Source organism: Daucus carota, chromosome 8, assembly GCF_001625215.2.
Source record: "Daucus carota subsp. sativus chromosome 8, DH1 v3.0, whole genome shotgun sequence".
Taxonomy (NCBI): Eukaryota; Viridiplantae; Streptophyta; class Magnoliopsida; order Apiales; family Apiaceae; genus Daucus; species Daucus carota.
In genome coordinates this window covers 1766181-1789052 of record NC_030388.2, presented here as the reverse complement: position 1 = coordinate 1789052, position 22872 = coordinate 1766181, and the positions used below count along the sequence as shown (strand labels likewise).

The 22872-nt window shown below is 34.7% G+C and overlaps 3 protein-coding genes across 3 annotated transcripts; 1 reads left to right on the top strand and 2 right to left on the bottom strand.

Annotated features, from left to right (window-relative positions):
• The first annotated feature begins 81 nt into the window (after positions 1 to 81).
• LOC108197921 (protein MIZU-KUSSEI 1) lies at positions 82 to 1658 on the top strand. The gene has a single exon (XM_017365657.2). The coding sequence runs from the start codon at positions 533 to 535 to the stop codon at positions 1253 to 1255; it is 723 nt and encodes a 240-aa protein (XP_017221146.2). The 5' UTR covers positions 82 to 532; the 3' UTR covers positions 1256 to 1658.
• Positions 1659 to 15160: 13502 nt separating this feature from the next.
• Positions 15161 to 16252, bottom strand: LOC108197920 (F-box/kelch-repeat protein At3g06240). The gene has a single exon (XM_017365656.1). It carries the CDS (start codon positions 16250 to 16252, stop codon positions 15161 to 15163), a length of 1092 nt encoding a protein of 363 aa, XP_017221145.1.
• Positions 16253 to 21446: 5194 nt separating this feature from the next.
• On the bottom strand, positions 21447 to 22588 carry LOC108197919 (putative F-box protein At3g20705). The gene has a single exon (XM_017365655.2). It carries the CDS (start codon positions 22506 to 22508, stop codon positions 21447 to 21449), a length of 1062 nt encoding a protein of 353 aa, XP_017221144.1. The 5' UTR covers positions 22509 to 22588.
• Positions 22589 to 22872: the final 284 nt, after the last annotated feature.

Sequence of the window (22872 nt, the reverse complement as noted above, 5' to 3'; positions counted from 1 at the left end):
GAGACACACTGTTTTATACACAAATGTACAGACATGAGACATTTGTTTTGTATTATTGTACATGCAAATTATTTACACAAGACATAGATTATGTAGAGCTACCAAACAATGCACTATCTATTCTATTAACAGATTAACGGCTATATTTTCCTTCCCGCCTTTTCTTGATCTATATATAGATCTCTGCATACCCCTCATCACATATTAATCCCTTACATTCAAACCCTAAATCTTCATTATATCAAACACCTCTCTCTCTCTCTCTCTCTCTCATCTTCTTGATCATCTCTTTCCTTCACTCTCTCTCATCTTCTTGATCATCTCTCCCTCTCTCCCATCTCTCTCTGTTCTCTCCCTCTCTCTCTCTCTCGTATTCTTGACCATCTCTCTCTGTTCTCTCTCTCTCTCCCATATCTCTCTGTTCTCTCTCCCTCCCATCTCGCTGTCTCTTCTCTCCCATCTCTCTCTGTCCTCTCTCTCTCTCCCATCTCTCTCTCTCTCTCTCGATCATCTCTCCTACTAAAAACCAAGCATGACAAAGACTCACTCATTCCGCCGCCTTTTCCTCCCCTGCTTCACCCCCCCACCCACCCCCACCCCCATCACCACCACCAAGAAACGCCTCAGCACCTCCCTCCGCGACGACATCTCCGACGACCCCCACCCCCAAACCCCCCAAGAAGACACCTCCTCCAACTCCTCCCACGAAAACGAACCCATCACCACCCTAGCCCCTCCCCGCCAGTCAAAGTCAATGGTCATCGGCACCATCTTCGGTCAACGCCGCGGCCACGTCTGGTTCTGTGTCCAGCACGACAGACTCACTACAAAACCTTCTCTACTTCTCGAACTCTCCATCCCAACTCACCAACTCGTCAAAGAAATGCACTGTGGACTCGTTCGAGTTGCGCTCGAATGCTGTGACGTGTCGGGTTTCGGGTCGTGTCACCTTCACGCGGTCCCGGTCTGGACCATGTTCTGTAATGGTAAAAAGATCGGGTACGCGGTTCGGAGAAAGGCTAGTCAAGAAATCCGGGTTATTTTAAAGACCATGCAGTCCATGACAGTCGGAGCGGGCGTGATTCCATCCGGGTTCGGATCCAAATCCGGGTCGGGTGGGTGTGAGGAGCTTATGTACATGAGGGCCAACTATGAGTTTGTGGTGGGTGGGCCGGATTCGGAGTCTTTTCATCTCATCAACCCGGATGATTGTCCGGGTCAAGAACTCAGCATTTTCTTGATGAGGTCACGCTGATTTTCGAATGATTTTTGAAGATTTAATGGGGTTTAAGCAGAAAATTCATGGTTTTCTGTTACATAATGTTGAAGGGATTTGTGATTAAGTTAATATTAAAATGTCACAAGATTTTTAGTTGGAGTATCTTCTTATGTAATTCTTTTTAGGAGATGAGATTTAGATTTTAGTTAGTATTGTTGAAATGAATTCGAGATCTTGGTGTTATGATTTATTTGTCGAAAATGTCACAATAACATTTTATCATTTGATTCGTTTAGTTAATTTTGGTTCAATAGAGATAAATGTGTTTCGTATTTAATTTTATTCATAAATAATTTTTTTGCAATTGAGAGATTTATATATAAAAACAATGGGGTAATAGCTGTTTTAATGATTTGAATAAATTGAATTCTGGTGGTATTACAAGTTTCTGATTTCTGTGAAAATCACCTTTAACTGGAACCCATTCAGTCAAAGATTCTAGTCATTCTGTTTGACAGTTTAGAATTCTTACAACCTTTCTGTAAAGAGGGAAAGTGAGATGACAACAATTATAAGCTGTATATTCTCTAGAATCAAGGGGGGAAAGGATAACAATCATGTTTGAGAATGCACTTTTACTTTAAACTCTTCAATTTTGTTGGAAATGGAGAGAGATCACTAGCCTGGTCCCTATTTTTATCAAATACCACAGTGAACATAACAGTCCTAGCAAAGCCACAAATGGACAAGGTCATATACTCCCATTTATCGAGATTTTATCGTAAATATGATCAGTGCGATTTGAAATAAGATCAATAACAATAATGAGTGATCATTTCTCGAGATTTTATCGTAAACATGACGGAAATTTGCAACTGATAAGTTGAGATATTACCGATAACATCGACATGGGCGGACCGTAAGAGGGGCTGGGGTTGGCCCCAGCCCGGGTGGAATTTGAGCCCATTCATTATTATTTATATAGGTGTTAAGTCCAGCCCAGGTGAAAAATCATAATAGTCCAGCTGATTAGCCCCATCTATCATTTTCTATGCTTCTTTAACATGTTTGTATACAAGACTAAAAGAAACAAAACAACCCTCATTTGCCTTCTTTTATATATTTTTCTAGATTTAATATTGATTTGTTTTTTTAATTTATTTATTAATTTCTAATAGCAACTTCCCTCGTTATGCTTTAATAGCTACTCTTCTCATTATGTCAAAGCACCTCAAGTATATAAAGTGATTTTTAAGTCATTATTCCCTCCGTCATGAGTTATATATGTTTACTGTTTACACGTATTTTGAGACTCTTATAAAGTGTAGTTTCATAATATTTTTTTTAAGTTTTTCTTCAATAAAAGTTTAAACATCAAAGTTTTATTCAGAAAAAAGATTAAATAAATATTATGGAGTTATGCTTTGAAGGAGTCTTAAAAAGTGTGCCAAAAATTGCTACACAATGAATTCTTTAGGTTATTTATACATATTTTATCGCTTGTAATTTTTTTATACTCCAACCCGGGCAGGAAAAAAATCCTGGGTCCGCCCCTGAACACCGAGATTTTATCATAAATGTAACGAAAGTTTGCAACTGACGGGTTGAGATAGAACAGATAACACGATTACGAAAATTTAAAATTTCAGTCTGGGTGATTTTCTGGTCTTCCCTCTTGCACAGAACTGATTACTGCTCAGTGGTCAGTAACAGTGGCTCTGCAAATTATGTAGGTAGTCCTTGGTCCAAGTTCTAGTCATTTCTTTGCAGCAAGGACCCTCCTGTATAACTATGATGTCATATTGCTATTTAGGCACATTGCTTAAAGCTCAAATCTCTCTGCCTTGAATACACAAATTTCATCATTCTTCACTGTTTTTTATTAAAAGTGTTCAAGTGCATAATATTCCAGCTTTGTGAAAGAAAAAAGATTTGATTCTTTCGATGAATTTGTAGACAGACAACATCATCATTCAGATTTTTCTGTACTTTTATTTGTATTTTAATTAAATATGTAAACAAATTATGTCAAAATAGCTTCATTTGACTTGAGTTTGTGGAACTTATTGGCAACATTATGAAGCTTCAAAAATACTTTTGCATGACAGAATATAGTAGTGGAGGAACATCATTGCTGCTACCCAATGTTTTCTGGATATTTTTAAGCTAATTCCAGAGGTTATGAGTTGCTTTTTGTTTGTCTAAGTCACAGGTCAATTTATTTTAGTATTTTCAGATATCCCGTAAAGGGGCGAGGTTGATATCATCAGATCAAGAGGTTATTTTCATATTTTCGGATTAAGACTACTCCGATTGAACTGGATCCAGACTTGATTCTGTTCTTTTGCCAGCCATTGTAGGAACCTTGTAATAACTATTTTTTGCATTCATTGTCTTCAAAACTAACCAGGCTTTCTGCAATAGCATTATAAGTATACTGCAACTAAAATTTTAAAAAAAAGCTTACTGATCAGAGTGAGAAGAGCATATATATCATATCGTCGACCCCTTGCAGCAGAGGTTCAGACATCGAAACAGTAAATACTTGAGCCTTATAGTTCTTCACATATAATTAGCTAGGTGTACATTCTGATAAAGACGGATATATTGAATAGCCATACCCATACGTTCAAATAATTCATGAGAGTTTAAGGAAATTCCGCCTTTAAATTTCAATGTACTGCTACAAGAGCCAAGAGGAGTGAAAAGAAAACAACAGAAAAAAAAAAATCCTAGTTATCTTGTTAACCTTAATCAAAACTGGTCCCTGTCTATTAGCAGCATGTCTGAAGACATTTAGCTTAGCTGATGGTGACAAAGGGTAACATGCTTAGGCTACCTTTCATTTATAACCACTTTGTTCGACCACTTTTCAAAACTAACCAGTTTTTTTTCGAGCTTTCAAAACTAACCAATCTAATTCATATGAAAAATGGCGATCCAAACCAAAAAATTATAACAGAATTGGGCGCCCTTTCAAAGGGCGACCCAAACTAAACAAAATTCTAGTAAGGGTCGCCGTTTGAAATGGCGTCCCAAGCGGAGCTCAACTGATGTAAAATACAAACCATCAGTTTTGACTTCCAGGGTCATCTCACTCAAGTTCCAATTTAAATTTCATTTAACTGCAACGGTATAGAACTTAATATCTAATTGTAAGGCAATCATATTGACAAGAAGTAGACCTGTATGAACTTTAAGCAATTCGCAATATGAAATAACTTTTCAATTAGTTTTTGGTATTCTAAACATACATGATGCCAAATTACAGAATTTTATGTTCTTAAAACAGAAATTGACAATCGGATATTTGGGAGGGGTGAACCTATAAAACCTATTGACACACACCTAATTGGAAATACAGCACTTGAAGCCTTTCTATGGAATGAGACTATGACAAATTATGCAGTTCCTTATATACGAGCAGTGTTCTAAAAATCCCCGATTTAACCGATAAATCCCTGATTAATCCCCTGCAAGGTCGGTCACCGATCCGATTTTTGAAATCCGATTAATCCTTATATATATTTCATAATCGAAGTATATGTGATAAATTATTAAAATTAAAATACTATATTATTTTAAATATGAATAATTATAGAGTTTATAAATATAGTAAATATATTAGTTACTAAATAGCTAATATAATAATAACTAAATATTAAATAATATTTAAAAATTAAAATAGACCCGATTTTAATTCCGATTAATCCTTCCGATTAATCCCCGGTTTCCGATTAATCCTTGAATCGGTAGCTCAACCGATTAGATCCGATTCCCGATTTCTGTAACACTGTATACGAGTGACTATATTAATATGTTTCAGTTTTAGAACTTTTAACCTGCTATTTCTATTAAGCAGTGTTACAGAAATCGGGGATCGGACCTAATCGGTTGAGCTACCGATTCAGGGATTAATTAGAAATCAGGGATTAATCGGAAGGATTAATCGGAGTGAAAATCAGATTTATTTTAATATTAAAATATTATTTAATATTCAGTTATTATTATCTTAGCTATTTATTAACTAATATATTTATTATATTCATAAACTCTATAATTATTCATATTTAAAGTAATATAGTATTTTAATTTTAATAATTTTTCATATATACTTCCATTAAAAAATATATATAAGGATTAATCGAATTTCAAAAATCGAATCGGTGGCCGACCTTTCAGGGGATTAGTCGGGGATTTATCGGTTAAATCGGGGATTTCTAGAACACTGCTATTAAGAGGTAATTTTCCTTGCACTATACTTCCAAGAACATACATGTGATATACACGACTAACACAGGGCTGGCAGTGATAACGATGTCCTACAACACATACTTCTCCCGCAAAGAACACAAATATTGAGCTCCGCTTGGGATGTCAGTTGAGCTCCGCTTGGGACGCCATTTCAAACGGCGACCCTTACTAAAATTTTGTTTAGTTTGGGTCGCCTTTTGAAAGGGCGCCCAATTCTGTTATAATTTTTTGGTTTGGGTCGCCATTTTTCATATGAATTAGACTGGTTAGTTTTGAAAGCTCGAAAAAAAACGGGTTAGTTTTGAAAAGTGGTTGAACAAACTGGTCATAAATGAAAGGGAGCCAACATACTTACATTGACTCTGTCTTAATTTTTTAAGATGGCCAATACAATAGAAGTTCCTTCAGCGTCTCGTATGTCATGAAAACAATTCCCACACCTGGAACAACTATGCAAGATTCTGGCAGAATTCCTCTGTACAAGCCTCGCAAACCTTCACTGCGGACGATGTGCTTAAACGGCCCAACTCCTTCCAATTGCATTCGTCGCCTCACAGGATCCAAGGGGAATGTTACAGCAAATAAACAGAAGGATAAAAGCAGTTTTATAAAGGAATTAGTCGGTCTTGCAGCGATTTTCCTTAGTAGTAAATTTTATCAGAACTAGATGCTGAAATTAGTTGAAATTTCTCGTTATTCTGTTCTGCTTAAAATGTAAATACATCACTCAAATATTCGCAGCTAGCGTCTAACCGACAGTCTAACAGTAATAGGTAAGGCGATGAGACGCCGCAATAATATAAACAAGTAATTCTAGGTAAAACTTATTCTTCATATCTCTCATGATACCTCAAAGATGAAAATAAATTCAACAACAATTCCAATATTATTAATTATCTTAACAGTACTGCAGACTGAAACACTTCATACATATGATGGTACTTGATACACATATCTAGCTAATAGATTTACTGAATATCGAGTGCACCCTTGGTAATGGTGAAATTGGTGAATAATACAAAATTGAGAAACACTTTAAACAACCTCAGACAAAGAAATACACAATATCCTAATTACTAACGCTTCATAGTAGTTCAGATACATACATATATATATATATATAGGCTCATGATCAAATAGAAACCACTCTTAAAATAAAAACTAGAAACCAATTTCCCTACCACTATTTATGACTACGGGTATCACTAATTTATACTGCACTAATCACTATTTTTATACAGTTTGTAAACAACGATTTTTATTATCAAAATTGAGAAAATCTACTTATCTAAACTATTGATAATGATTATAGATGATCAATTTCATCCGTAGGAAGGTTCTTGGCAGTAGAAAGCCGCATGAGAAGTTGTATGATGATGGTAAGTAGTCGTTAGTTTTGTAAGTTATGATGAAAAGTGTATGTGACTATTGGTGATTGTGGTAACAAGTCATAGAAACGTCTGGTAATGGTGGTAAGAGGTCCATTATTATGATTTGGGTGAAGATGATGGTCATATACGTTGCATATATGTGTGTGTATATATTTATATTCGCGAGATATGCTATATATAAATTAGTGATATGTTATGTACAAATTAGTGATTTCTGTAGTTAAAAATAGTGATAAAAAATTGTCCAGAAACTGGTTTTTAGTTTTTAGGCTAATTTGGTTTCTATTAGAGTAGGACTCTATATATATATATATATATATATATATATATATATATATTTATGATTACAAAAGACTGATTCTCCTGATTATACAGAAGCAAACTGCTGAATGTGGATGATGCTTTACATTCAAATTAGGAAGCATGACAGAAGCCGCAGGACAAAGATCAGAGGAATCGAAAAGTTCAGGAAGGAATGTTATAGAAAACAATTAATAGATTTTATTGCAATGCCTAAAAGGCTTCCACAACCCAGACTAACCATGGTAGTAGAGTCATTTGGCCTAATTCAACAATTAACATTTACTGTCGACTAATACAAATAAGTATAAAATGACTTTGTTAACACTGTGCAAAGGACTTACCTTGTAGATTGCCAGTATCCGCGTGTGGCCTCGTATACTGAAGAGCTTATTGATATACTAGGTCCTACTCCCTGATAGGATATAATCCAGTTAGGGCGGATCCGGGTCCTGCGAAGGGACTTCTACCCCGGATAGCCACCAGCCCTGCCACACAACCCCTAGACCTATCAGGATACGCAACCCGGACAAGATTCCTTACCCGGGTACAGTAAAACTTACTACTGGCCCGGGTGCATATGTACCAGCCGACACTTGCTGCACAAGGCACAGACTGACACGATAAAGACAACACACAACGGTCAACTACTGCCAAGTAGAGACAAGCCAGGGAACATTCCAAAAGACTATTCTCACGCTGACACCTGGACACGTGTAGGAGATCGAACCCCTACACGTGTAGGGCCAGGATCCAGGTACGCACCCTTAAACCCTAATCCTTGGCCTATAAATAGACCAAAGAACAAGGGTCTAAGGGTGACATATTCTCTCTACACTCATATTTTGCACACACCTAAGCACTCAGTTTAAATACAAACACACAGCCACCATACAGCCATCATACAGCCACCATACACCACCTTCACCCACCACATATAGATAGCTTATTTTCCGTTCGTCTATTCCGATACCTGCACTCATTCTCACGCCGGAGGCGCCGCGGGGCTCAAACCCCCCTCCGGTGTTGTTTTGCAGACACCCGACCAGCAGCTACACCGCAAGACACCAGTGCACGGCGGAGGAGCTACCGGAACGGAATCTAGAGTTATCACTCCCTGTATCAGGCAAAAAAATCTCGACATGATTCAAGGTTATGCGATTAAGTATATAGAGCTACACGCACAAGATAAACATACCAGCAATTTAGCTCCCATTCCTTTCTAGAGGCCAAGAAAAGCCCTTGTGTTTAGAAATTGTACGCAGGGAAGAACCAATACCCTTATAGTATATCGCACTCCTCTACAAAGATTGTGTTAAGAGAGTGAGCATATTTTCCTCAGAGCGCATATGCATTATGCATATCGATACTTCTCAATGTCATAGGTCATGGTCCTCGTATAGGTTGCTTAATTTGTAAGTCCAAACGAAACACAGTAAATTATTTAAGCATTCAACCTGCTAATATGCAAACTAACAACAGCAAACAGAGAAAGATGAAACCGAGGTCTTCTATGATAAATATGAGCAATACGGCATAACCTTTGCTCATAGGCATAAAAGTTCACAACTGTATAAGGAAGAGAATGGATAATTGTAACCATATTCTCTTTCCAAAAGGCTCTACATCCTTCTTTAGCGCGGTGGATGTGAAGAAGTAGGCCATTAGCTCGGCAATAATGGGCTAAGCTAGTATTTGCAGGAAAAAAAAACTTTGGGAGGAATTCGCGTTAACAAGGCTTGCTGAATACCATAACATTAGAGTGCACACCTTGAACCTAAACAACAGTTCCATATCAATGATTGACCAGAAGACAGGCTAAGAAAAGCCACACACACATTGACAGACACCTAATCAAACACAAAATCAAAGGCCCGGTTTATCAATCCAAAAGTAACCAAAACATCAGAAAGCAATAAAAATTCAAATGTTATGGTATTCACGACGTTATACATTTCCACGACGTTAAACATAACTTCCTAGAAATGAAGCAGCATACCTACAATACGACAACCCATACCCCTTCAAAGTTAAAAATATCAGTAATCACAAATTTATATTCAATTACATCACATGTTATATTTTTGCTTAGCTGGTAAGAAATATGAGCTAACTAATAATTTTTCACCTAAATTTGGTTAAATGTAACTAAACTTTACCTTTAGTTCCTTAAACATGTCGAAGAATTATCACTCCGGTGTCAATCAGCTAGTCCAAGAATCCTAGAAATACATCAAATTATTCAATTTACATTTCAAACAAGTCTTGGAATTCATTTCATCAAAAAATACACAAAATCTTAGTCCAATGATACCTCACTTGCTACTCTTGCAGGATGTCAAGAGTTCAAATCTTGCAAGACGAGATCTATAACTGAAAGTGAATGGTAAGACGGGCCAGTGGGGCAGTACAAGTCTTGCTAAATGCCCCTGAAACACATCCTGCAAGAAGATGTGGCTCTGACCAAGCTGAGGTTGATGCTTATGTGCACTTTTATGTAAGTACTTTGTTTTGGGACCCTCATCAATTACACCACCTTGGCTAGAGACACCTGCTCTAGCATCCCTATCTGAATTCAAATTTTATTTATAGAAATCAAAAATTGGACATTTACAGTGTAAATCCTGCAAAAACCCTAATTAGGACTAGTGTCAATAATCTTGGTAACTCTTTATTTTCGTTATTAAAAAGCAGATTAGTTTTTATTTATGAGAAATTAAGAATATAAAATTTGGTGGGCTGCAGAACATTTCAAGCCAGTATCAGTTATCACGAATGCTATCTTATCTACTACTAGAAAACTCCAATTCAGTTTCTCTTATGGATTACTGAGTCTGAAATAATAAGGTTATATATCCATGCCCATACATGCCATTTATGCATATTTTTGTGAATCAGAACAAATAAAAGATTATTTTTCTAAATAAATAAACTTTTATTTTGATTTGGTTGTCGGCATTCTGTCGTCTCTGATCTTAATAAATTATAGTCGATCTCGATTATGATTATTCTCAAATATTCATTTAGATTGGATCTTGATCCAATGCAATAGTACATAATTTAGTTAGATTTGTTAAAAAGATATTTGTCAAAAATAATCTGATTTGCTACTTGTTGAAGGATAGCATCTAAAAATAATATTTCCTATATTTCATATGACATTAAAACAATCAGCCAATGATATTTGCTACTGTAACAAATTTATATCTCAGTTTTTGGCTTTTGCAAACTATTGTAATCATCATCATCCCAATATCAAACTATTAGCCATTAAGACAATCAGCCAAAGATACGAAATAAAATAAAACCAAATATATAGTAGCTTCATTAGCAGTCCAGATATCCAACTTACTGCAAACTCTATGATCAGGATCCAATTTTGAATTTATGAAAAAAAACTGGATCGAATATCAATATGCTGTCCAAATTTCTAAATATTTAAAATCAGATACCGGACCAAAAAATCTAACTTTCGGATCTAATGCAATTCCAACATAAACAGAGAAAAAATAATCTAAGGTACCATAATGTTGTCAGATGCTGCGTTATAAGCAAGTTGGACTGTTAAATCCAGAGTGAAGTAGAGCTCATTCCATCGAGGCTGAGTAAGCTAGGGGTGTAGCTAAAGCCCCTGGAATGCTCTTTTTCACAGTTGAGCAGGACCTTGGTTTCATCCGACTTGGGATCATAGCAATTGACTTTTTCCTTATAAGCAACATACACAATCTCACCACCATACTTAAAACACATCGGAGTCATCATACTTCTTGTAATGACATCCTTGATTCCGTACATCTTACTCCAAACACCATGTTCCTCATCAAAAAGATCCACATCGATAAAATCTGAATAATCTATTCGTGCAAGGGAATCATAGATATTGGCAAGAGTGTAATATGGGCTGATCGGATCAGTATTTACCAAGGACGTGAACCTATTAGTCCTAACCTCGAACTTAATTATCTTCTTACCATCATAATCCTTCCAGTAAGGGACACCCTTGACAATAACACTCGGGAACTGAAAGCTTCTCCAAGAAACATCACAATCGTCTGGCTTGTAACTCCAACAATCTGTTCTACAAGAGTACACAGCAACTTCCACCGAATCCTCAACTTTAATCATCACTTTATAATCGTTCGTCATGGAATCCCACCCAAATCCACATAAGCTATTTTTCAAAGCACGACCATAATTTTTAGGCAGTAGTCTAGGCAGTAGTATCTTCTTAGATCGATGAATCACGGGGTTCCATATCAGAAATCGACAGCGATAACAAGAAAAACAGGTCAAGCAAACTAATCCGTTGATCGAACCGATCAAGTTGATATCATTATCGTTAGATTTAGACACTGAGTAAGGGACTTTGTCAATGCAAGTTTCGGACAAATTATTGAGGGAGAGTATCGATAGAACATTAGGACTTCTGCCTCGATCATACTTGCGATTATTAATTATGAGATAATCAAGATGCTCTGCTTAAAGTGTGATGGGGTGAAACAAGGGTCATGCAGTAGAGAATTCCATAACTTACATACCACTCGAAGTTTCACAAGTGATTTAACCGAAAGTCGCTTCAGTATTTCTTCGATAATTATTTCTTGAGGGAGAGTAGACATATTTGAAACTTTAAAGCGAATATACACAATAAGGTGGATGCTCAAATCAAAAACACATGTAAATTCTTTATATAGGCTATACAGGGGATTTCAGGGCCCATATGATGAAATATTAAAACCAGACCTCGGTTAGAAGAACAATTTAATATTAAAACCAGACCTTGATCAGAAGAAAATTTAAAGGTCTAAGATGAATGTTTAAAACCGAATCAGTTTTGGATTAGGGTTTGGTGCGAAAAAGTTCTGTAATCCAATTTTTGAGTCCAGTATTACGATCAAAACTATTACTATGAATTCGGTGCTCCCTCCTTTTACATGTCGTTTCTGAAAAAAGAGTTAATAATCTGATCGGTCAAAGTAAACTTAATATATCAAGTTGGTTGAAAACGATATCATGATAGTCATCAAGATCACCGTAAATATCAAACAACTACCTCGAAAACAACTACCTCGATATATGAGTTCAAGCAGTAAATATATTATTTATAAAATTTTACATCTTATTCCTGAATGTTACCGTAACCAAGTCAAACGTTATGATTTCTAGTATTTATGATAATATATTTAGGTTTTATCAAATTTATTTATTATTTATTTTTAATTAAAACAAAGAAAATAACTATATAATAATAAATAAAAAATAAATAAATTCATAAAATCTAAATATATTATCATATTACTAGAATTCATAACATTTTAGGTGGTTGTGGTAACATTTAAAAATAATGTGTAAAACTCTATAAATAATATTTTTACTGCTTGAACTCATATTTCAAGATACTTGTTTGATATTTATGGTTATTTTAGTGACGATCTTGATATCGTTTTCAGTTCAGTGACCAACTTGAAACAGTAAGCCTACTTCAGTGATCAACTTGATAATTAACTCAAATTACATATCTTAATAAAAATTAGTTAGAGTATTTGGTTGTGTGATCCTTGTAAATGTATTGAATTATAACAAACGGATCTACTAAAATATGACATACATTTAAGAAAGTCGGTACATCGAATACCGGTCAACCGACTAAAATTTTAATATATTATGTTATAAAATCTCAACAGATTATATTTATAAATTAAAAAGATTCATAGGTCCAAATATTGTCAAATTGTTAATATGTGGTTTTTAGTTAAACTAGTATGCATTTTTTTAAAATAACTAATAAACATGTTAGAATAATATATTTTTATTAGATATATTATTTAACATGTTGAACAATTTGTTAATAGATAAGCCCTTCAAAATATTAATTAAAAATTGATCCGGTAATATATGTTTTGAAGAGAATGTTTAATTATCTCATAATTGTAAGATAAAAATTTATTTTAAACATGTTATCAATTAAGGAGACATATTGACCTAAATACATTCGATCAAAATTTTGATATTTTAACGGTAATATTATAAATACTTGTCAAATTTTAAATTACTTAAAAGTTCGTGAAATAAAGACCGATAATTTAAATATCAAACCCGATTATTATAGTCGGATCAATATTTAGACCTGACAAGTGATACTAATTTGATTAAAAAAAATTAATGAATTATCTTTGTTCTTTTTTTATTGATGAGTTAATTCAATAATAAAAAATTATACGACATTTATATAAATTATCACGTCGAACAAACAAAACAAAAAACTGATTAATCTCTTCATCTTGAAGATAAAATCATGTGATTTGTTGAATATAATATTTATAATGTTTCGCCACTTTCGTTTTGGTCATAATCAGTTTGAACTACTGGGAAGGCAATCCCTAACAAAAGGTGAGAAAATAACAAAACATACACAAGCAGTGAGACAACGAAAAAACCCTGATATTGGTGCAGGGCAGGACCAATACCCTGATAGGCTGATAGTAAATCGCACTCCTCTACAAAGATTGAGTTAAGAGAGTGAGCATATTTTCCTCAGAGTCGCATATGCATTATGAATATCGATACTTCTCAATGTCCTAGGTCATGGTCCATGTACAGGTGCTTAATTTGTAACTCTAAACGAAACACAGTAAATTATTTAAGTGCTAATGTGCAATCTAACAACAGCAAACAAAGAAAGGATGAAACCGGAGATTTTCTATGATATATATGGGCACAAAATCAAAGGCCATGTTTATCAATCCAAAAGTTACCAAAACATCAGAAAGCAATAAAAATTCAAATCACAGTTGCAGAGTAAACAAGAAACAAAAGGGGGAGGGGAGAATAGCCCACCAGTTATTCATTTCCACAACGTTAAAAAAATATCAGTACTAAAAAATTTATATTCAACTACTTTACATGTCATATTTTTGCTTAGCTGGTAAAAAATATGAGCTAACTAAATTTTTTTTAAATGTAACTAAACTTTACTTTTATAGTTCCTTAAACATGTCGAAGAATCATCAAATTAATCCAGTCTCAATCAGCTAGTCGAAGAACCCTAAAAATCATCAAAATACGCAATTTAAATTTCAAACAAGTCTTGGAATTCATTTCATCACAAAATACGCAATAGTCCATCAATACCTCACTTGCTACTCTTGGGGGATTTCAAGAGTTCAAATCTTGCAAGACGAGACCTATAACTGAAAGAGAATAGCAAGACCGGTCAGTGGGGCAGTACAAGTCTTGCTAAATGCCCCTGAAACACATCCTGCAAGAAACACCTGCTCTAGCATCCATATTTAAATTCAATTTTTATGTATGCGGGCTTATATAATTATAGAAATCAAAAATTGGGCATTTACGGTGTAAATCCTGCAAAAATCCTAATTTGGACTAGTGTCAATACTCTTGGTAACTCTTTCTTTTTTCATTAAAAAAAAGTTGATTAGTTTTTCTTTATGAGAAATTAAGATTATAAAATTTGGTGGGCTGCAGAACATTTGAAGCCAATATCACTAATCATGTATACTATTTTATCTACTGTTAGAAAACTCCAATTCAGTCTCTTTACTGGATTACTGAGTCTGAAATAATCAAGCTACATATGCATGCCCATACATTCAATTTATGCATATTCTTGATTTGATCATCGGCTATCTATATTTGCTACTGTAACAAATTTATATCTCAGTTTTGGCTTTTACAAACTACTGTATTCATCATCCCAGTATCAAACTATTAGCCATTAAGACAATCAGCAAAAGATATGAAATAAGAAATAACCAAATATACAGTAGCTTCATAGCAGTTGTGATTATTTCGAAATTATGGGGAAAAAAACTAGATCGAATATCAATATGCGGTCCAAATTAAAAATATATTTATTCAAATACCGAACAAAAAAATCTAACTTTCGGATCTAATGCAATTCCAACAGAAACAGAGAACAAGTAGTTTAAGGTACCATAATGTTGCAAGATGCAGCCATATAAGTAAGTATAAACTGTTAAATCCAGAGTGAAGTGGAGCTCATTCCATCGAGGCTGAGTAAGCTAGGGGTGTAGCTAAAGCCCTGGGTATACTCTTTTTTGCAATCGACCAGGACCTTGATTTCATCCGACTTGGGATCATAGCAATTGACATTTTCCCTATCAGCATACACAGTCTCGCCACCATACTTAAAACACATCAGAGTCTTGATACTTCTTGTAACAACATTCTTGATTTCGTACATCTTACTCCAAACACCACGGTTCTCATCATAAAGATCCACATAAAGAAGCATATTGGTAAAATTTGAATACATTATTCGTGCAAGGGCATCATATATATTCACAAGATTGTAATATGGGCCCATCGGATCAGTATTATTATTTACCAAGGACCTGAACCTATTAGTTGTAACGTCGAAATTGACAATCTTCGTACCATCATAATACTTCCAGTAAGGGATGCCCTTGACAACAACACTCGGGAACTGCGGGAACTGAAAAATATCATACTTGCTCCAAGAAACATCACAATCAACTGGCTTGTAACTCCAACAATCTGTTTTACAGGAGTACAGAGCAACTTCCACTGAGTCACCCGGTTTAATCATTACTTTATAATCATTCGTGATGGAATCCCACCCAAATCCACATACGCAATTTTGCAAAGCACGGCCATAATATTTAGGCAGTAATATCTTCTTCGAACGATGAATCATGGGGTTCCATATCATAAATCGACGGCGATAATTAGAAAAACAATTCAAGCAAACTAATCCGTTGATCGAACCGATCAAGTTGATATCATTATTACTAGATTCAGATGCCGAGTAAGGCACTTTGTCGATGCAAGTTTCGGAGAAATTATTGCGGGAGAGAATCGATAGAACATTAGGACATCTGCCTCCACCATACTTGTGATCATTAATGATGAGATAATCATTTTCAGGCTTTTGCGAGATGCTCTGCTGAAAGTGTGATCGGGTAAAACAAGGGTCATGCAGTAGAGAATTCCATAACTTACATACCACTTGAAGTTTCACAAGTGATTCAACCGGAAGTCGCTTCAGTATTTCTTCGATGATTATTTCTTGAGGGAGAGTAGACATGTTTGAAACTTGAAAGCGAATATGCAGAATAAGTAGATTTGTATGATCAAATCAAGAACACATGTAAATTCTTTATATAGGCAATACCTATTCTGTTTAGAAGAAGATTTTAAGGTCCAAGATGAACGTTTAAAACCGAATCCGTTTTGGATTACAGTTTTGTTTTGAAAAGTTGTGTAATGAAATTTTGGAGTCCCGTCCTACGATCAAAACTATTACAAATTTAGTATTTAGTAAAGAGATTGCTATTAGAAATATTTAGTATTGGTTTCCTTTCTTCTCTTCCTTCTCTGCAAAAACTAGAAACTCATCACTAATCTCTGTAAACCAACCCAGCAGTAAACCCGGATTCCCACACAACACACACATCATATTGCATTATTCACCCTTCCTTACTAAAATTTTGCCCAAAATCTACACAAACTCAAAACACCATCCCACAAAATTGCCTACCGAAAAGCCTCAAGGTCGAGACACATACATGTACAATTATAGAAATCACACACACAGAAGAAAGGTGGCCAGAGTCTTCTTTTAATCAGAAGATTGTAACCGCTGTTGGTTCTTCGAGATTTCACGAGATTTTGAATCTTCTTGTCCGTAGGGATGTAACATTTCATCGAGTGACTGATATTTGATCATTGTCACCCATCATCGACAAACGGGAACTGTTTAGGTAAGTCCCATGTGAAGAAGGTCATGGGCTAAGGTATTATATTAATATTATATTACACACTATTTTATTTGTTGTGCACTAAGCCGGGGGTCTTCACGGAAATAGCCTCTCTACTTTAAGAGTAGGGGCATGGGTTCGTACATCTTACCCTCCTCAGACCCTGCTCTAAGCGGGATATACCGAGTATATTTGGTTTGGTTTGGTTTTATTGCTATTAGAAATATAATAAATAATTATTCATAATTATTTTTTTTTGTAAAATACTTGTATATGATTGTTTCTTTTCTATAAAATAAATATCATCAATATATACTTATACAAAGGAAAAGCATGGGTCGTTTAGGTGGCGCCTCTCAGAAATCTCTATTCTATTTTTCTAATTTTCTTGAATTTTTGGATGAAAAAATATCAAAAATAAAAAATGTCTTTTTTAGTCTCGGGTATATTGGAAGAAAGTTTTAGAACTATCTTTTTCAAAATATCAAAATCAAATCAGAATTTGAAGCTATCATCATATTTTTGGAAAAGGTGTATATCAAAAACGGAAATTATTTTTGATAAACCGGTCTTTTCTCAAATATCAAAAATAAAAATTGTCTTTTTAGTTTTAGATATATTTGAAGAAAGTTTTAGAACTATCTTTTTCAAAATATCAAAATCAAATCAAAATTTGAAACTATCATCATATTTTTGGAAAAGGTGTATATAAAAACAAAAGGTATTTTTGATAAGCTGGTCTTTTCTCAAATCAACCCTATAAATTGAGGTCAGACATCATAAAATTTAACACACACAATTTTTTTTTAGTTTATTTGTCTTCTCCATCTAATATAATAATGAGTTACACTATGCTGGATGTTTTGAATGGCGATAGATATGACTGACTGATAAAAGTAAGAGTAATTTGTGAGATGTGGGAGTCGACGAATCCAAACACAGGAGAACAATATAATCTTGACATGATATTGACGGATGAAAAGGTCAATAAATTAATTGTCACTAATATATATTTGTTCCTTATTCTTTTATAATATTTGTTTTGTTCATCGGACATGTTTGTTGTTGTTAATATTTATATGGTTTATTTTCTATACATGAAAATCTAATTAATGCAACAATGTCAGTGAAGAACATGATTACTTTTTAAAAAAGACCATAACTAAAGTTAAGATTTGTTGTGCTTTAGCCTTTATATCCTTAATTAATTATAAGTAAAAAAAAAATTCATTTTCTCACTCATGAGATATAGTCTAATTTTGTAATTTTAAATATTAATATTGGTATTGCATTGAGATGCTTATAATATAAAATTTATTTAGTCTAAAAAATATTAAGTTTGAATCAATAATATAATTTTTATAGGTTGCCGTAAATTATTTTATTCCACAAATATTAATTTTGAATCATTAATATAGTTTTTATAGGCCACCGCAACGCGCGGCTTCTCAACTCTACTTGTATGAGTTAAATGTATATTTCTACAATCGGACATGTTGTTGTTTTTAATTTTTATATGGTTACTTTGTATACATGAAAATATTATTGAATGCAACACTTCCACGATATTACCATCCACCCTGTCACTTGTCTGCTTCATTTGTTACTGATTTTGTTTCTTCATCATTACTCACGCAAATAGGCATCATGTAAAAAACAACAAACAGAACATACATATACTTCCTTCAATACACTTCTACTCTGTTTTCACAAAACACTGCCCTCTTTCTCCCCCCTTCAATTCTGCACTAATTACATTGCGTGGGTACTGGTTTCATTTCACATCAGATTAGCGGCGAAATTCATTTTCAAATTATCATCTTCCGGTACGAAAACTACCCTTCACTAAACATATCAGAAAATCAAAATCAGTCTCTTGATTTTTTGATCCCGTTTTCTTACTTTTGCATTATACATTATTATCATCTTATTTGTATGGACCGTCATAGAGTTCATGTCCATAGAGGAGTAAGTGGTGTACAGAGTCGGGGAGAGGGATCTTTAGGACGGTGTAGGATTCGATTGGCTAGTTTGAATGTTGGAACTTTATCTGGAAATTAATCGCTGAGTCTCGGAACGATGTTAATATAAACCTAGAACGGTGGCGTACATCGCTGGAGGGTTATGGATTGCGTCTGAGCCGTTCTAAAACTGAGTACATATGTGCCAATTTCAGTGAGGAGGTTCATGAGGAGGATGTAGTTGTATGATCGGGGAGGCCCGTGTACCACAAACTAATACATTTAAATACTTGGGTTCTATCATTCAGAGTAATGGTGATATTTTAGCGGATGTGACTCATCGTATTTTGACTGGATGGCTTCGTTGGAGGGCTGCTACTGGTGTGTTGTGTGATAAAAGTGTACCTTTGAAGTTGAAGGGTAAATTTTATCGATTGGCAATCAGACCATCATTACTATATGGTTCTGAGTGTTGGCCATTGAGAAAGGCTCAGGAACGTCGACTGGAGACAGCAGAATTGCGTATGTTGCGTTGGATTTGTGGTAAGACTATGACAGATCATATACCGAATGTTACTTTTCGACACCTTTTAGGGGTTGAGTCTATCTCTAAGAAAATAAGGGAGGGGCGTTTACGTTGGTATGGTTATGTTCGACGTATATGTAACTCAGCCCCGGTTCGAAGGGTTGAACGCATATCGGTTCGGGGTAAGAGAAAGAGAGGTCGGCTTCGTCGGACGTGGTCTAATCAATTGAGTTTGGACTTGGGAGCCCTAAATCTAACGGGAGATATGACATTAGATAAGAATGATTGGCGACGGCGTATTAGAGTAGTTGAGACTCGGTTTAGTGGCTTACAGGGGTTTTGAGTGTTCTGATGTTATGCTTTTAGGACAAGGCTCAAGTGCAACGGCTCAGATCATTCATTGACAGATGAATGGCCGCTAGAGGTGAGTCCCATGTGTTAGAAATCATGGGCCAAGGTACAATCTACTTATATTTCACACTAAATTTTGTCTTGCACTAAGCCAGGGGTCTCACGGAAACAGCCTCCTTACTCTAAATGAGTAGGGGCATGGTCTGCGTACATTTTACCCTCCCCAGACCCTGCTCTAAGCGGGATATACTGGGTTGGTTTGGTTTGGTTTACTTCCACGATATATGTTTACTCGGTTTAAACACCTTTTAAGTGAAAGCTGTTTATACAGTATTAAAAAAAGTAAAAGTTGTTGCAAGTAAGGGTAGTTATACCCCGTTATCTCATGGATTTAAATTGATGTTTCTGCGGACAACCAATCCAAAGAAATTGGAGGATTGGAGTCGCTAATATACCCGTGCATGGATTTAAGTTCATACGTCCCGACATGATTAATGTTCATATTAATGACAAGAATATACTCTGTAAGTATTTTTTTACATACAAAATATTAATATATATATGTGTGTTAATATATATACTCACAAGATCTTAAACTCCATATTTTATATATAATATTATTTTTATCTCTATTTATATAGATGTTGTTGGTTGCTTGACATATGTGGGTTGCATCAAAACTGTCAGTGGCGGGTGTAAAATTAGAGATTGAAGAATCATGATAGATTAATAAGTTATTATAAAGTCAGATATATCTGATTTAAATCCATATTAATGACAATGTTATTGAAGAACATGATTATTTTTTTATAAAAAACACAACGAAAATAAAGATTCGTCGTGCTTTAAATCTTTAATTACATGTAGAGATTTTACAAATTTATAGTGCAATTTTACAATTTTATATATTAATATTTGTATTGCATCGAGATGTTTATAACATAAAATTTATTTTATTCTATAAATATTAATTTTGAATCATTAATATAATTTTTATAAGCCGCAGCAAATTTATTTTATTTTACAAATATTAATTTTAAATCATTAATATAATTTTTATAGGCACCGAAACGCGCGGCTTCTCGACTAGTGTGATAACTTCTAATATTCACTTATCATGTATACTATTTTATCTACTGTTAGAAAACTCCAATTCAGTCTCTCTAATGGATTACTGAGCCTGAAATAATGATACTACATATGCATGCCCATACATTCAATTTATGCATATTCTTGTGAATCAGAACAAATTAAGAGATTATTTTTCTAAATACAAATAAACTTTTATCTTGATTTGATCATCGGCTATCTATATTTGCTACTGTAACAAATTTATATCTCAGTTTTGGCTTTTACAAACTACTGTATTCATCATCCCAGTATCAAACTATTAGCCATTAAGACAATCAGCAAAAGATATGAAATAAGAAATAACCAAATATACAGTAGCTTCATAGCAGTCCAGATATCCAACTTACTGCAAAATCTGTGATTATTTTGAAATTATGGGGAAAAAAACTAGATCGAATATCAATATGCGGTCCAAATTAAAAATATATTTATTCAAATACCGAACAAAAAAATCTAACTTTCGGATCTAATGCAATCCCAACAGAAACAGAGAAAAAGTAATTTAAGGTACCATAATGTTGCCAGATGCTGCCTATGAGCAAGTATAAACTGTTAAATCCAGTGTGAAGCGGAGCTCATTCCATCGAGGCTGAGTAAGCTAGGGGTGTAGCTAAAGCCCTGGGTATACTCTTTTTTGCAGTGGAGCAGGACCTTGATTTCATCCGACTTGGGATCATAGCAATTGACATTGTCCTTATCAGGATACACAATCTCGCCACCATACTTAAAACACATCGGAGTCATAATACTTCTTGTAATGACATTCTTTAATCCGTACATCTTACTCCAAACACCACGTTCCTCATCATAAAGATGCACTTCGGTAAAATATGAATACCTTATTCGTGCAAGGGAATCATAGATATTCACAAGAGTGTAATATGGGCCGAGCGGATTAGTACTATTTATGAAGGACGTGAACCTATTAGTTCTAACATCGAACTTGACAATCTTCGTACCATAACAATCCTTCCAGTAAGGAACGCCTTTGACAACAACACTCGGGAATTGAAAAATATCAGAGCGAAAAACATCAGAATCGACTGGCTTGTAACTCCAACAATCTGTTTTACAAGAGTACACAGCAACTTCCCCTGAATTCTCAACTTTAATCATCACTATATAATCATTCGTTATGGAATCCCACCCAAATCCACATACGCAATTTCGCAAAGCACGGCCATAATATTTAGGCAGTAGTATCTTCTTAGATCGATGAATCGCGGGGTTCCATAGCATAAATCGACAGCGATAACCGGAAAAACAAGTCAAGCAAACTAATCCGTTGATCGAACCAATCAAGTTAATATCATTATTACTAGATTTAGATGCCGAGTAAGGCACTTTGTCGATGCAAGTTTCGGAGAAATTATTGCGGGAGAGAATCGATAGAACATTAGTACATCTTCCTCCACCATACTTGTTATCATTAATTATGAGATAATCATTTTCAGGCTTTTGCGAGATGCTCTGCTTGAAGTGTGATTGGGTGAAACAAGTGTCATGCAGCAGAGAATTCCATAACTTACATACCACTTGAAGTTTCACAAGTGATTTAACCGGAAGTCGCTTCAGTATTTCTTCGATAATTATTTCCTGAGGGAGAGTAGACATGTTTGAAACTTGAAAGCGAGTATGCGTAGAGCTGTATGTTCAAATCAGTAACACATGTAAATTCTTTATATAAGCTATATATAGAGGATTCAAAGGCTCATATAATGAAATATTAAAACAAGACCTATTCTGGTTAGAAGAAGATTTTAAGGTCTAAGATGAATGTTTAAAACCGAATTAGTTTTGGATTATGTTTTGTTGAAAAAGTTCTGTAATGAAATTTTGGAGTCCAATACCAAAACTATTACAAATCATCAATGTACTTATATAAAGGAGTAGCGAGGGGGTGTAGGTGGCTTATATAAAGGAGAAGCGAGAGGCGTGTAGGTGGCGCCTCTCACATCGCTCGTTCTATTCTTCTAAT